General features: G+C 41.9%; 1 protein-coding gene across 1 annotated transcript in view; it reads right to left on the bottom strand.

Annotated features, from left to right (window-relative positions):
- Window positions 1-14255, bottom strand: part of SMARCA1 (SWI/SNF related, matrix associated, actin dependent regulator of chromatin, subfamily a, member 1) — a 94228-nt gene that overhangs the window by 11197 nt on the left and 68776 nt on the right. Inside the window, exons 20-22 of the mRNA XM_054996404.1 lie at window positions 7974-8106; window positions 5958-6076; window positions 4426-4638 (exon numbers count right to left, since the gene is read on the bottom strand). Coding sequence (XP_054852379.1) covers window positions 4426-4638; window positions 5958-6076; window positions 7974-8106 — 465 coding nt within the window. The remainder of the gene's footprint in view (window positions 1-4425; window positions 4639-5957; window positions 6077-7973; window positions 8107-14255) is intronic.

Below are 14255 nucleotides of genomic sequence, written 5' to 3'. Positions count from 1 at the left end.
GCCAGGCAGGAATCAGCCTATCCTAGATTGTTCCTCTCAAAGGATCTCATATTTAAGATGTTTTCCATTGTGAACTGTCATTTATTTGTAAGCTACATCATGAACTAGTTCCCCATTGAGACATCACATAGTACGAAGTTCTAAAATAAATAACTTTAAGTCTTTTTTTCCAGTTGTATCCTGAGCCTGAAACATCACACCTTTTAACAACACTTTCACATTCCTTCCCATTCAAATCTTGCCAATGAAACAACTATGAAAATGATCTTGCATGGCAAGCCCCCCCCCCCCCATTTTATCACATGCTTCAGTATTGCAAATATTTTGTACTTAGGTTAAAATCTGAAGTGGGAAAAACAAGCACAAAGGATGTGAGATGAAGATACTGGAAAACACCTTTCTCTGAGAGTCTCTCTACACAAGACATTTTGCACAGGTACACTCCAGTGACTTGCTTTCTGCATGGTCTTATATTCAAGGGTACGCTGTCTCCCTAATGGTGCATGTGTAACCACAATGGGAGAACAAGTGTCAGATCTTTCACTTGATCCTACTCGTGTAAGATGTCTTGTGTAGAGAAATCTTAAAGAACTACTGCCAGTTAAAGTAAGGGCTTAACTAGATAGCCTTGTGGCCTAAATCAAAATAAGGATGTTGCCTATGTTGTGGTTCTAAGTGTATCTTCCGTGCCAGCCACATACATCTGTGTTATTTTTCAGAGTTTGAAAAGGTACGCTCTTATTCCCCATCTGAAGGAGTGAGCTGGGACTCACGAAAGCTCAAACCCCACCACAAATTTTGTTAGTCTTATAGGTGCTACTGGATTCTTGCTCTTCTCTAGTGTAACAGACAGACTAACACGGCTACCCGTCTTGATCTTATTCCCCATGTTACTTTTATGTAAAGCCTTTAGGTTAAAAAATTCATAGCTAGGGAATTGGGTGCATCAATATGCAGATACCACCCAGTTCTATATTTCTCCATACAAATCCCATGGTGATGCAGTAAAGGTTTTAAGTCACTGCCTGACAGCTGTGGACAAATGGTTGGAAGTGAACAAACTGAAACCAAACCCAGGTAAGACAGAAGTGACGCTGGTTAGGAAAGCAGAGACCTTGCAAGACACGGTGCTCCCCGCTTTCAGTTGGGTTCAGTTGACCCTTGCAGACTTGACTAAGAGCCTGGATCCAGTATCACTGCTAGAGAAGCAAGTAAATGCAGCTGTAAAAAAGGCCTTCCGACTCTTCTTCCAACAGTCTAGCCCAGGAGATGGCCTCCTGCCTGCCTTGACATGGCCAATCTGGCTACCTGGATCCACACCATGGTAACTACTGTAACGCACTCCTCACGGGAGTCCGTTCAAAGTCAACTGGGAGACTCCAGTTTGGTGCAGAACACCACAGCTTAATCATTATCAAGAGCTAAGCAAAACATATACATTACTCCCCTTCTGCAGCCACTCCATTGGCTTCCCCTCAGTTACTGGGCTCAATTCAAGGTGTGGGCTGTCACATGCAAAGCCCGTCACGGCCTTGGTCCCTCACATCTATAGCAGGCCAGTCTCCTTATGCTCCGTCATGGCAGCTTCACTCATCTGAATGAGGCCTTCAGCAGATACCTTCCTCCACCCAGGCAAAATTAAAAGCTGCCTGCACACACAGGTTCTCTGTGGTGGCCTCTGCCTTTTGGAACAGCCTGCCTAAAGAGGTCAGGAAATCTCCCACTCTTGTGGCTTTCCGTAAACTGTGCAAAACCAAATTATTCAGGAGTGCCTTCATACACAGGTAATAAAACTGTACGGTAAAAGAAATGGTTCAAACAGATGCTCTGATAAAGATCATTACTGTCATTTACAGGGTTGTGTCAAATTGTTTTGTTTTGTTTCAACATTGTTTCAAATGTCTTCAATTTATAACCAATTGTATTGTTTATTGACTGCCCGAGCTGTTAATCGTATTGAATTACAATGTGTATAACCCACCCTGAGTCTCAATAAGAAAGGTGGACTATAAATAACGTCAAATAAAAAATAAAATAAATGCTCTTGCCCGCTGTCATGAAGTAAGCCACAAACATGAGTACTAGGGCGAGGCACACCAAATCCTCACTTGCCTCACAGCCCACTGATCCCAAAGAAAAACCATTCAGAGAACAGGTGCATGTCTTGCCTTAAGGAGAACGGGTCTCTGATTCAATGATGCTATTGCTTACCATTCTCATCTTTAGCACAGTCACAAAGAAGAGCAGCAGCAGCTACCATAACATAACACCTAAACAGGGTCTGCAAAGTATGAAAACTGGAGCAGAAAAATCAGAATCTCGTAGAAACCATCAGGCCACTTATGAGTTCTTATTGTGTAAGCCATATGCAGAAGAATTATATTTGTTTTCTAATTTTCAAATAAATGCATAGAAAAAAAAGAACATGGTGGGAAAATCTTCTTTACACAGAACTGGAGCGACATCTAGTGGCCAACAGGAAGCAATGAGGATTTTCTAAATAAAACCATAAAAAACTAAGTTATCTTGGAGTTCCTGAGTTTAAATAGAACTTTGGCTATAAAATACTACTCCTTTGTGAAGCAATGACTACTGATTTTAAATTTTCTTACTAGAAGTCTTTTTCTCCATATTATCTTGCAAGATCCTCTATATGAAATGAGGTTGGGGAAAGGTAAGCAAGATATGGTAAAATGTAATAACCCTCCTTTCAGTTATAAAAATGGAATATTATTACAAAAGCTGGATTTCCTGGTATGCATTGTTCCTTTCTTTTAATGGTACAGCTTTATTGACCGTAGCATTAAGCCTAAGGTATGCATTGCTGATTGACTGCATTCCGTTGCAGCAACAAGTTTGTTCTTTATAAGCTTTGGATGTCCCTGGATTTGTGCATCTCTTCTGCTGACATTTATCAAGGACTTACTATTCTGTTGCAAGCATAAAAAACTAAATGACCAAATATTTCCTTCCCATTCTATGTTTTGTAAAATTTTCTGGGAATAAAAGCACTCTAAGTATCAGCTGATTTGGAAAGACAGCTATCAATACCAGCTTTGCTTGTTTCATTTTAATGGTAAGGCCAGTTTGGTGCACTTGTTAAGAGTGGCAGGACTCTAATCTGGAGAACTAGGTTTGATTCCCCACACCTACACTTGAAGCCAGCTGAGTGACCTTGGGTCAGTCACAGCTTCTTGGAGCTCTCTCAGCTCCACTCACCTCACAGGGTGATTGGCGTGAGGATAGCAACATACTTTGTACACCACTCTGAGTGGGCGTTAAGTTGTCCTGAAGGGCAGTATATAAATCAAATGTTGTTGTTTTAATGAGAGAACATGCAAATGTTCACTCATTAAACTCTATGTTTCTACTGACTCTCTGGTCATTCTTGCATGGTTTTGGATGACATTTGGACCTCGCTGGACTTCTTTGTAATGAGCTGAAGCTCCATAGCCCGTTAGTTTTCCTCCCAGAACGCAAGTGCCATAATAAAAACCTACAGCAATCCGTGAGCCCACCAGCATCCAAGGCTGCCATGACTACAGTATTAAGATCTGGACCTGGGAAAGTTACCCTTCCTCTGCCTTCATTTTTTAATTTTTTGCAACATCTGTCTGATGAAGGGTTCTATAGAACTCAAAATCTTGTACAATGTTTTGTGCCATTTGGGTTGGCTTCAAGAAAAGCTGTTATATGATTCAGTTTCTTTCTCCTGATTTTGTGTTCACAACTGTTTTGTATAGCTGTGGCCGACATTAGAGTCAGACCTGATTTCCGATAGTCCACTTTAGTTACGTTGCCAAGAAGGCCCAGGGGCTTCCAGGTTCTCTAGCTACAGCAGCTCCAAAACAGGAAGTTCTTCTCAACATATGGGCTTGATGCCAGCTATGGGGGCTGGTTGCTGAAGAACCTGAAGTGAGCCTCCTAATCCAGTTTTATAGTGGATTTGGTGAGTAAAGATGCCAGACATTTGCAAACTCCTCACATCAAGAAGTGCTCTTAGGCTACAGAAATGCAATTAACGCACTCACTCACTCGCCTATTTGTTCCACATATCTTAATGTTGTGTAAGAGTGGCACAACACAAAATTGCTTTGTTTGTTTTAGCACTTCTACAATGCCTTATGAGAAAAAAATACAACATGCCTGATTAATACCACTTTCCAAGCATAATACACACATAATCAATACAAAAAATGAATGAAATCCTGCCCTCAAGTCATAGTTGACTTTGTTGGAGGCCTTCCCATCCAATTACTAACCAAGGCCAGCCCTGCTTAGCTTCTGAGATGTGACAAGATCACGTTCTCCTGGGCTATCCAGGTCAGGGCAATCAATACAAAAAAGTATAACCCAACAAGACCTAAACTATGAAAAAATAAGCATACAAAACTTCACTCTGCTTAAACAGAAAGAGTTACCTACCATTGCTGTCCTAGACTTGATAAACCAGTCAAATCTGAATTGAGGGGCGTTGCGTACACACTGTCTTAGTTCTTCATACACATTTTCTTTATCGAAGCCCATTTTATGCAACATGCATATCAAGAATCTGTCTTCCTCTTCTGTATAGTTTTTGCCTTTGTTTGTTCCATACTGAATACGCAACTGATGGAAAGGGGCTTTATATCTTGCAATCTGAAATTAAATAATAATGATGAATTACTAGTAATATATGGGTGGATGTGATTCAACAAACACTTATGGTAATCTAGCTCAGTAAGATTACACTAACATGAGCAGATCATCTCCCAAACAAACCATTATTCAAGTTAATATTTGGATCTTTCGACTGGTGTAGCAATAATAATGAGTTTGATGGATCCAATGACACACTTCTGCAAAATGAAGAGTCTAACAAAAGGAGCCAGAGGGAGACTCCTTGGGTTGAACCCAGCCAGCCTTTTAACACAATCTTGCCCAAATACCCTAGCTATTACAGTCCCTGTGCCATATGTCTTCCACCCATGCAGGTCCCACGATCCCCAGCCCCCACAATAGCCTTTTTTTGGTGGTCAAAGGCAGGGCTTTTTTTGAGCCAGAACACCCCGGAATGGCGTTCCGGCAGCTCTTTAAAATACCCACGTGATTGGTGTCATGTGGCTATTTTTTTTGGCCATTTTGGGCCCAGATCAGGCCCATAAGAGCCCAGATCGGGCCTCTGCCCAGCGGGGGAGTGCTCTCCCGTGTGGCAGCAGCCCATTCCAGGCCATTTCTGGCTCGTTTTGTCCCAATTTGGGCCCAGAACGGCCTGGATCAGGCCATAAATGGCCAGGTTCGGGCTGCTGCCCTGCGAGAGAATGCTCTCCTGTGTGGCAACAGCCTGTTCCAGGGTGATCCGGACCATTTTGGGGGCCGTTTTGGCCCAATTTGGGCCCAAAATGGCCCAGCTCCAGCCACTGCCAGGCGGGGGAGTACTTCCCCATGACGGAATGGCCTGTTCCAGGCTGAATCGGACACCCCCCCCCCCCCATGGAGTACAGGAGCACTCCCAGGGTGGCCATGCCTGCGTGATAATGTCACTTCCCGGAAGTGACATCATCATGCAGTCCCAGGAGCGTATTGAGCGCACCACCTCCTCCCAAGAGTCGCCTCAGTTGAGAGTTCCCTCACCTCTTTCCCCAGAAAAAAAAAACCCTGGTCAAAGGGGATCCTTCTTACCCTTTCCACCAGCTGAAAAGCTGGCTAGATCCAATCTTTTAGCTAGTGGAAATTGGTCACTGGATCCAACCGCACAGTTTTTACTCTAGGCATTTCATTCTGTGTTATGAAAAGGAATGACTTTGGAATAAAAAGGAATTTTATCATGGAAAGAATAACTTTGCTCACCACTGAATTAGCATTAGCTTTAAAGTACGAAATTAGAAAGGGACCAAGGGTATTTTATCAGTGAAGAGCATGCTGATTTGTTAGGGACAAAATTAATCAGGAGAAATACTAATTTGTAAAAGAATTACTTTGACATCCAGGGCTTTCTTGATGCTAATCCTTCTCTGTATTCTGGCTTCTCCTCGTTCAATCTGAGCCATGATCCTCTCAATGTCCTGAAGTTCATTACAACGTTCCCAAAAAACAGCTGTCCAGCAAAAAAAAAAATCTTTGAATGTTTCTAACTTTAAAAATGACTAATTACTATAAATATACAATTTAGCAAAGACACAGGACACATGCACTTGCCTTATAAGCCTTGGTCCATCAAGGTCAGTATTAACAACAACAACAACATTAAATTTATATACTGCCCTTCAGGATAACTTAACGCCCACTCAAAGCAGTTTACAAAGTGTGTTATTATCATCTCCACGACAATCACCTTGTGAGGTGGTTGGGGCTGAGAGAGCTCCAAGAAGCTGTGACAGACCCAAGGTCACCCAGCTGGCTTCAAGTGCAGGACTGGGGAATCAAACCTGGGTCTCCAGATTAGAATCCTGCCACTCTCTTAACCACTACACCAAACTTGCTCTAACTATTGTCTACTCAGACTGGCAGCAGCTCTCCAGGTTTTCAGGCATAGGTCCTTCACATTGTCTACTACCCAGTCCCTTTAATTCATGATGCCAGGGACTGGAACCGGGACCATCTGCATGCCAAGGGACGCTCTGCCACTGAGCCATGGCCCCTTTTTCACAAAGTTACTTAATCATAAGATACTTGTTATATACTATCTGCACACCTACGGGAATCTTTTGAAGATGTTTCAGCTTAAAATAGCCGGTTGCTGACACTTATGACCAAACTTCATGAGAGATATGTAAAAAACCCCTTAGCACCCCCTGCCCACCCACCCCCATTTGGAACTCACAAGTTTGATCAGAAGACTAGCAGGATGCAAGTCCTCTGCAAGCTGTTTTCTGATAAAAATCATAACATACACACACCTATCTGTTTATCCACTTATGAAAGAATCGGGTACACAGACTTATCTCGTTGTGAGAACAGTAGCCAAGGCAGGCAATTTGGGGAGCTAAACACCAGGGAGGAAAGGGTAGAGCAACCAGCTTTACTCTTTTTACTCTTGACTGCAGGCAGTCTCTTGTAACCACTTTCCATTTTAAAAAAGTTTTAAACCCAAACCACTGAGTGATTATTACATCCCTCCCCCACTGTAATGCCTAATTTACTCACACACATACATACATACAATGCCTTGTCCCTTTCTTCCCTTATCATCAATGCTACAGTAACTAGAAAGTAAGTAGTTAGCACAGAAAGTACAGCCGCTCTATGTGCAGGGAGGAATCGGTCTGTGGGTTAGGCTGGAGTCCTTCCAATAAATGGTAGTACTCAGGTGTCCCGTAAATGAACGCCCGAGCCCTACTAGGTCAGACCAGTGGTCCACTAGCCCAGCACCCTCTGTCGCGTGATGGCCATTATCAAAGGGAAGCCCACAAGCAGAGAATGAAAGCAACAGCTTTCCCCCCACTGCTGCCTCCCAGCAACCGGCATTCAGAGGCACGCTATTTCAATTGTGTATGCTGGCTCCAACCTGACATATGGGCCACTCCTTCCCTACAGACAGTACATGCATGCTAGAATCTGTCCATTCCACACAGGAGGGACTGCAAAAAGAGAACTGTGCTTGCTGACATCAGAAATGCTCTTGGGGTTCTATTTTTAAAAATTTCCATCAGGTAACAAAATCAGTACCAGCTCTATAGCCCTGTCAGGGGAAGGGAAAAATAAAATCCAGCCTCTCACCCACTCCGCCTGCCTTGCCCTCCGTGGCAGTATCAAATGAAGCATGTCACGATCTGAAAATCAGCCAGTGCAGAATGGTAATGGCTAAAGGGTTACAGAGTGGCTTTCTCAGCATAATTCCTCCACAGCTCTTAAATCTCTCCATGCAGGACATTATAGTCTTCCTTCACAGCAAATATTTCAACATTTCCTATTCTTATACAGTACAGAGACAACTTCACCAAAAACAGTCTTACTGGAGTCTTTTTAATTTTGTTCAAGATACATCGACAGACCTGAATACTCAATAACTTCCTCAGGTGACTTTCCTTCCACCTCACGGGCAATATTATCGATGTCATCACGTCCGTATTTTTCATTAGCTTTAATAAACTGGTTGAAGTCTCTTTTGTTCCAGTTTGTAAAGCCCTGCAAAAGTGAGATGCTGCCATTAGGTGCAGGAGGAAATGTTCGGCTGGATCTTGTATCTTAAAAGAATACTGTTGAATTTGCTCATTAATGCTTCGGTACAGTGTCACATAATAATTACAAGGGTTAATGATCTTGCAGGATTTCCATAAACATCTATTATCCGGGGTGTATTACGTGGTCATAAAAACTCAAGTGAGTTATTTTTGCACAGAGCTCCTTGCGCATCAAAGAGAAGAGCTTTTTATTCATGCTTGTAAACGGTATTTCTCCAAACAAGCAAAAGTTCAAGCCAGAGATCTTAATGGGCTTTCACTTATATCACACTTGAACAAACACAAGCAAGAAATAAAGCTGCAAAAGTACGAGGGCCCTTGTCCAGATGTCACCGGCAGTCTCCCGGGCATTCTGGAACTAAACGCAATAGCATTCCAGTCTGAATACTTACAAAGCAAATGGTGAATGAAATAAACACCTGGACGGGAAGAAGACTGAGCCAAATACCGTTTCCCCTACCAGTTTTGGTGCAGAAAACTTCTACAGGCTGATGCAAAGTAAAATGTGCTGTGTATTTGAGAGATCAGTAATAAAATGTGGATCCCCTTAAAAATTTTCACAAAACACTATTAAATAATTGTCTACTTTTCATGTGTTGTAAGAGAAAACTGCCCATTTTTAGTAACTGTAATAATAATATTAACAAAAACATTTAATTTATATACTGCCCTTCCGGACAACTTAACGCCCACTCAGAGCAGTTTACAAAGTATGTTATCATTATCTTCACAACAATCACCTTGTGAGGTGGGTGGGGGTGAGAGAGCTCCTAGAAGCTGTGACTGACCCAAGGTCACCCAAGTGGAGGAGTGGGAATCAAACCCAAGTGGAGGAGTGGGAATCAAACCCGGTTCTCCAGATTAGAGTCCCGCTAGTGCTCTTAACCACTATACCAAACTGGCTCTCTGAGGCATTTCTTAGGGGTGGCTCCACTTTTAGATGGCACTTTGGCCTATGAGTATCTATCAGGGCAGCAGGTAAAAAGCATGGACAGTGCAGGTACATCACCTGTGCCAGCAGAGGCAGCCTGGGTAGCGCTCCTACTTCTCACAGGAAGTAGCAAGGACAGAGAAAACACTCATCACCTATATTCGAGAAATGTAAGGGTAAAGCAGCAACTGTGCCTGAGGCCACTTCTTTTGAGGCATCACACAAGGACGTAAGGGTAGAAAGGATGATACCAGTCCACTAATCTGTCACGAGGCTACTCTGGAAGGGGGGAGGCACTGATATAAGCGCTGAGATCCTGCAGGCAGGGCAGGTCCTTTAAGGACTTATCCAAGCAGAGGAATTAGGCAGATAATGAGAGGGAGAATCGTATGGGAGCAGTAGTACTGGCCCGATCTGCTGGTTGCCAGTCTATGGCCAGGCCACGGTAGCCATTTATAGCCATGTCCAAGGCCCAACAGTGGGGCCGAGAAAAGGTGAAGAGAGAACAAGGTTCAGCGGTGAGAGTTTCCAGAGGTCAAGCAATCCAGTCATGTCTCAGCTGATGGGAAGGAGGTGAACAGAAGCACCACTGGCTCAGGAAATCTCGCAGTTACTCCACATCCACTAATGAGGGAGGGGGAGCAAGCCCCATAATTTAAGAACCAGAGTAAATACATGGTAAGATTTTTGTTTTACAGAGAACAAAAGTTTTTTTACTTGACTTCATTATATGGAGACATTTTTGAAATAGATATGTAGTACTGCATCTTTTTGACTTTATGATATTTATTTATGATATTTAGACAGATAATTGATGCTTGTCTTAGTAAACATTCATGTAAAGAACCAACTGCTGCAGTTTTATCAGTTATGATGTATGTTTGGCTATGTAATAGTTCTGCACAGCAGGATTTGAGTCCAGTGGCACCTTAGAGACTAATAAGATTTTCAGAGTGCAAGTTTTTGAGAGTCAGAGCTCCCTTCAGATTGTATGAAGAAAGGAGCTGGCTTTTGAAAGCTTACATGCTGAAAATCTTATTGGTGTCTAAGATACGCTGGACTCAAATCCTGCTGTTCTACTGCAGACCAACATGCTCCCCACCTAAAACAGTTCCACATAATGTATATGATGATAATTTAACTATAAGGAATGTTTCAGTATACTCTAAGTATGGAACCACCAAAAGGAGTGGAAAGACTCCTAATTCTACATTTTGTGTTCTCTGTTTAGTTAGAATCATAGGATCATAGAGTTGGAAGGGGCCATACAGACCATCTAGTCCAACCCCCTGCCCAGTGCAGGATCAGCCTAAAGCATCTCTGACAGGTATTCATCCAGCCTCTTCTTGAAAACTGCCAGTGAAGGGGAGCTCACCACCTCCCTAGGCAGCTGATTCCACTTTTGAACTACTCTGACCGTGAAAATTTTTTTCCTAATATCCAGTCGGTACCTTTGTGCATGTAGTTTTAGCCCATTGCTTCACGTCCTACCCTCTGCTGCCAACTGGAACAGCTCTTTGCCCTCCTCCAAATGACAGCCTTTCAAATATTTAAAGAGAGCAATCATGTCCCCCCTCAACCTCCTCTTCTCCAAACTAAACATTCCCAAGGCCTTTCCTCGTAGGGCTCAGTCTCCAGACCCCTGATCATTCTCGTCGCTCTCCTCTGCACCCTCTCGATTTTGTCCACATCCTTTTTGAAGTGAGGCCTCCAGAACTGCACACAATACTCCAGGTGTGGCCTGACCAAGGCAGGTCAGGGGCTATGACCTCCTGCGATTTCGATGCTATGGCCCCTTTGATACAACCCAGGATTGAATTAGCCTTTTTTGCCACTGCATCACACTGACTGCTCATATTCAGTTTACAGTCCACTCTTACCCCAAGATCCCTTTCACATATACTACTGCCCAGAAGTTCAAGACTGTCAAGCATAGTTTTGTGTTTCAAATGTCAATAGGAGCCTGAGACTCCTCTATATCTTATTTTAAACAAAAATAATCCACTCACTGTTGTCAAACATGAATGACACTGAGCAACAGTGTTTAACTTACAAGGAGATAACCCGAATAGAATCTTCCAAACTTAAAATAAAGACACAGGACGAGTTATCACCAAACTATGACTGGTTTCAGTATAGACAGATCAGAGATCTTTACAATTCGGACTCTGCAAAGGGAGGCATAAGAATAGAGAATTCGGAACTAGAGCAGACACTTTTAAAAGATGACAAGAAGGAAATTTCTAAGGTATACCAAGTACTGTTGAAATGGTATACTGAAGATGAAACAGTTAAAGTACAAATGGTGAAGTGGGCCATAAATTTTAATAAAGAAATAACAATGGAGGCATGGGAATACTTGTGGAAGACTACAATGAAGACTACGACGTGTACTAATATCAAAGAGAACATTTACAAAATGATTTATCGTTGGTACATGACACCAAAGAAGATTGCGCTAGGGAATTTGAACACTTCTAATAAATGCTGGAAATGTAAAAAACATGAGGGTTCCCTGTATCATATGTGGTGGACGTGTGAGGTAGCTAGGCAGTACTGGGGGGAAATAATAAGAGTAATAAGTGAGATTTTACAATTTCAAATTAATAAGAACCCAGAACTCCTGCTACTGAACTTGGGAATGGAGGGCATTCCAGCTCAACACAGGACACTGTTATTTTACATGACAGCAGCAGCTAGACTTTTGTATGCGCAAAAATGGAAAGTACAAGAAGTGCCAACTATCGAAGACTGGATTTACAGATTGCTGTATATGGCGGAAATGGACAAAATGACAAGAAAATTGAGAAACCTTGACCCAGGACAGTTCAACACAGACTGGGAGAAGCTGAAACAATATTTGGTGAAGAAATGGGAGGTGGGAGGAGAACTGTGGCAGTTTGAGAACTATTGAAATATAATAAAACGCAGAGGGGGGTGACTTTACCGGGGGGACGAAGAGGTAAATGAAAATTTCTAAGCAGTTATGTCATTAGATTATATGTAGAATAATATATAGAATATTGATAGAAAATAACTAACTATAAGGATTAATCATAAGGATTGACTAATTAATATTATTTTTGGTAAAATTTGTATAATGTACCAAACTGAATAAGTTTATCTGAAGATATATATGAGTCAAATTGATTGATATTATATGATGATAGTTATATAGATTTATAATTGAAGGGGGATAAAAACAGTAATGTAATTAAATATAACTAAAGCAGAAAGAAGAAGATATGTAGAATGAGTAACACATAGAGCATAAGTTAAATTGGTTGACTTATATGGTTTATATGGTTTATGATCTATAGAAATATTTGAAATTATGAAAAAGGGGATAAATTGCTTATCCAACATGGAAAAAGGGACTCAAAGTTAGGGTACAGAGTATCAAAAATAGTTAAAGAATTACTGCTTAGAATAAAGGGAGAATATATATTTGTTAGATAGAGGAATATAAAAGGAGTAAGGGAAAAGGGACAAAGGGTTGGAAAACTGTTGGAAGTCAACAAAAAGGGGGGGAAGGGAGGGGGTTAGAAAGTGGGAAATGGGAGAATTGATTGTAATGTGAAAATAATTGATCCTAACCCAATAAAAAAATTTTCAAAAAAAAAAAATGAATGATAAAATCGTTTTCAAGCAACTAAAGAGCAGGTAGATAAGAGGTATTGTGCTGGCGTTCAAAGTAATCTGTATAAAGAACTATGATGAGAAAAAGTATTTCCAGAGATTTTGGTAAACTTGTTGTTAACAGTGGTATTAAAGATTTCCAAATGATATGCACAGAGGCTAAGAATGATGTCTGATACTGTAATTTCAGGTGAAGATTCACTTCAATCAATGTAGGCAATTTAAATCCCAAAGAACAATTACGAACACACCCATTTTATAGACAACTCAAGAATAACATTAACATTAATAATAACATTCAAAGTGCTCCATTCTGGTTGTTTTACTCACAAAAATAATTATATTGATTTCATCAGGAAAAGTTAAATGCATAATGGCAAATCTACCATACAATAAAAGTACAGCTTTGAAATGAGATATAATTTTATTTTAGTCAATAAAAGTGAATAGCTGTAGCGGGTGGTTAAAGAAAGAATATTGTTGATAAGTGCCTGGACCTACTGTGATGTACATGAGAATAATCCAAGAAACATCAGTCAAGTAGTCAGAGACAAGAGACTTCCGGTTTGGGATTCATGGAGGTCTGAAGCAGCTCCATTCGCGGAGCTGACCGGACTGCCGTTTTAAGCGGCCGGCGGGGGAAATCTAGCCCGCGGCCGACTGCTCTCAGGCGGAGAGCAGGCAAAGAACGCTCAAGACCCTAGGGTGTGCTAGATCTCGGACGAGGGGGGGCTCTGCGCAACAGGTCCCCTCCCGATCCTTGAGGTCCCACCCTGTGACAGGTCGGCTACGATCTCTGCGGCAGTTCTGGGGCCAATTCGGCTGGCATAAGACCTACATACCCAAGCTTCGATTGGGGAAAGAAGTGGAGAGGAGAAGTTATAATCGAAACAGCGATTACAGCCCAAGAAAAGTGAAGGAGAAGGTAAAGATCACTATCTTCTGATATGGGACAGATTGATAAAAGCAGAGAGGAAGAAAAGTAGATTTTCAAACTGCAACAGGCTAATAATAAGGAGGGGAAGACTCGGCAAGAGTTGTACTTGAAAAGAGACTAAGTTTAAAGAAGTTATTAAGGAAATTGGACTATTGTTTTGAATACTTGCGGTTATGGAGCTGTGAGAAAAAGATACCATCGCGAGACCTACTGTGGGAAGTCGGGAGACAGGAAGTACGTAATAACAATAGAGTTGCTGGAGAGAAGCGGCCCTTGCCGGAGGGCAGGAAGAAGGGAATCGCCATCTTTGAAAGGGGAAGGGTCGCGGCTTCAGCGGAAAAGGAAGTAAGCCATCTTGGATTACAAAATCATAGAGGAACCATAGAGAAAAGACGCCCGACATTTTGGACTCTTTAAAAATTAATTTTTGCAAGAAGACCGGGACATTTGAAATAAAAAGACATTTAAATTTTACGCCACGGAGTTAAGGAAGAGAGCGGACTCGTGGGAGCGAGCCAAAGCAAGCCCCACGATGTCAAAAAAAGAGTGGCAATCGGCAATAGAAAACCTGGACAAAAAACTTTTA

This window comes from Eublepharis macularius, chromosome 13 (assembly GCF_028583425.1).
Source record: "Eublepharis macularius isolate TG4126 chromosome 13, MPM_Emac_v1.0, whole genome shotgun sequence".
Classification (NCBI taxonomy): domain Eukaryota; kingdom Metazoa; phylum Chordata; class Lepidosauria; order Squamata; family Eublepharidae; genus Eublepharis; species Eublepharis macularius.
The sequence above is the reverse complement of the archived record's forward strand: the minus strand, read 5'-3'. Positions and strand labels throughout refer to the sequence as shown.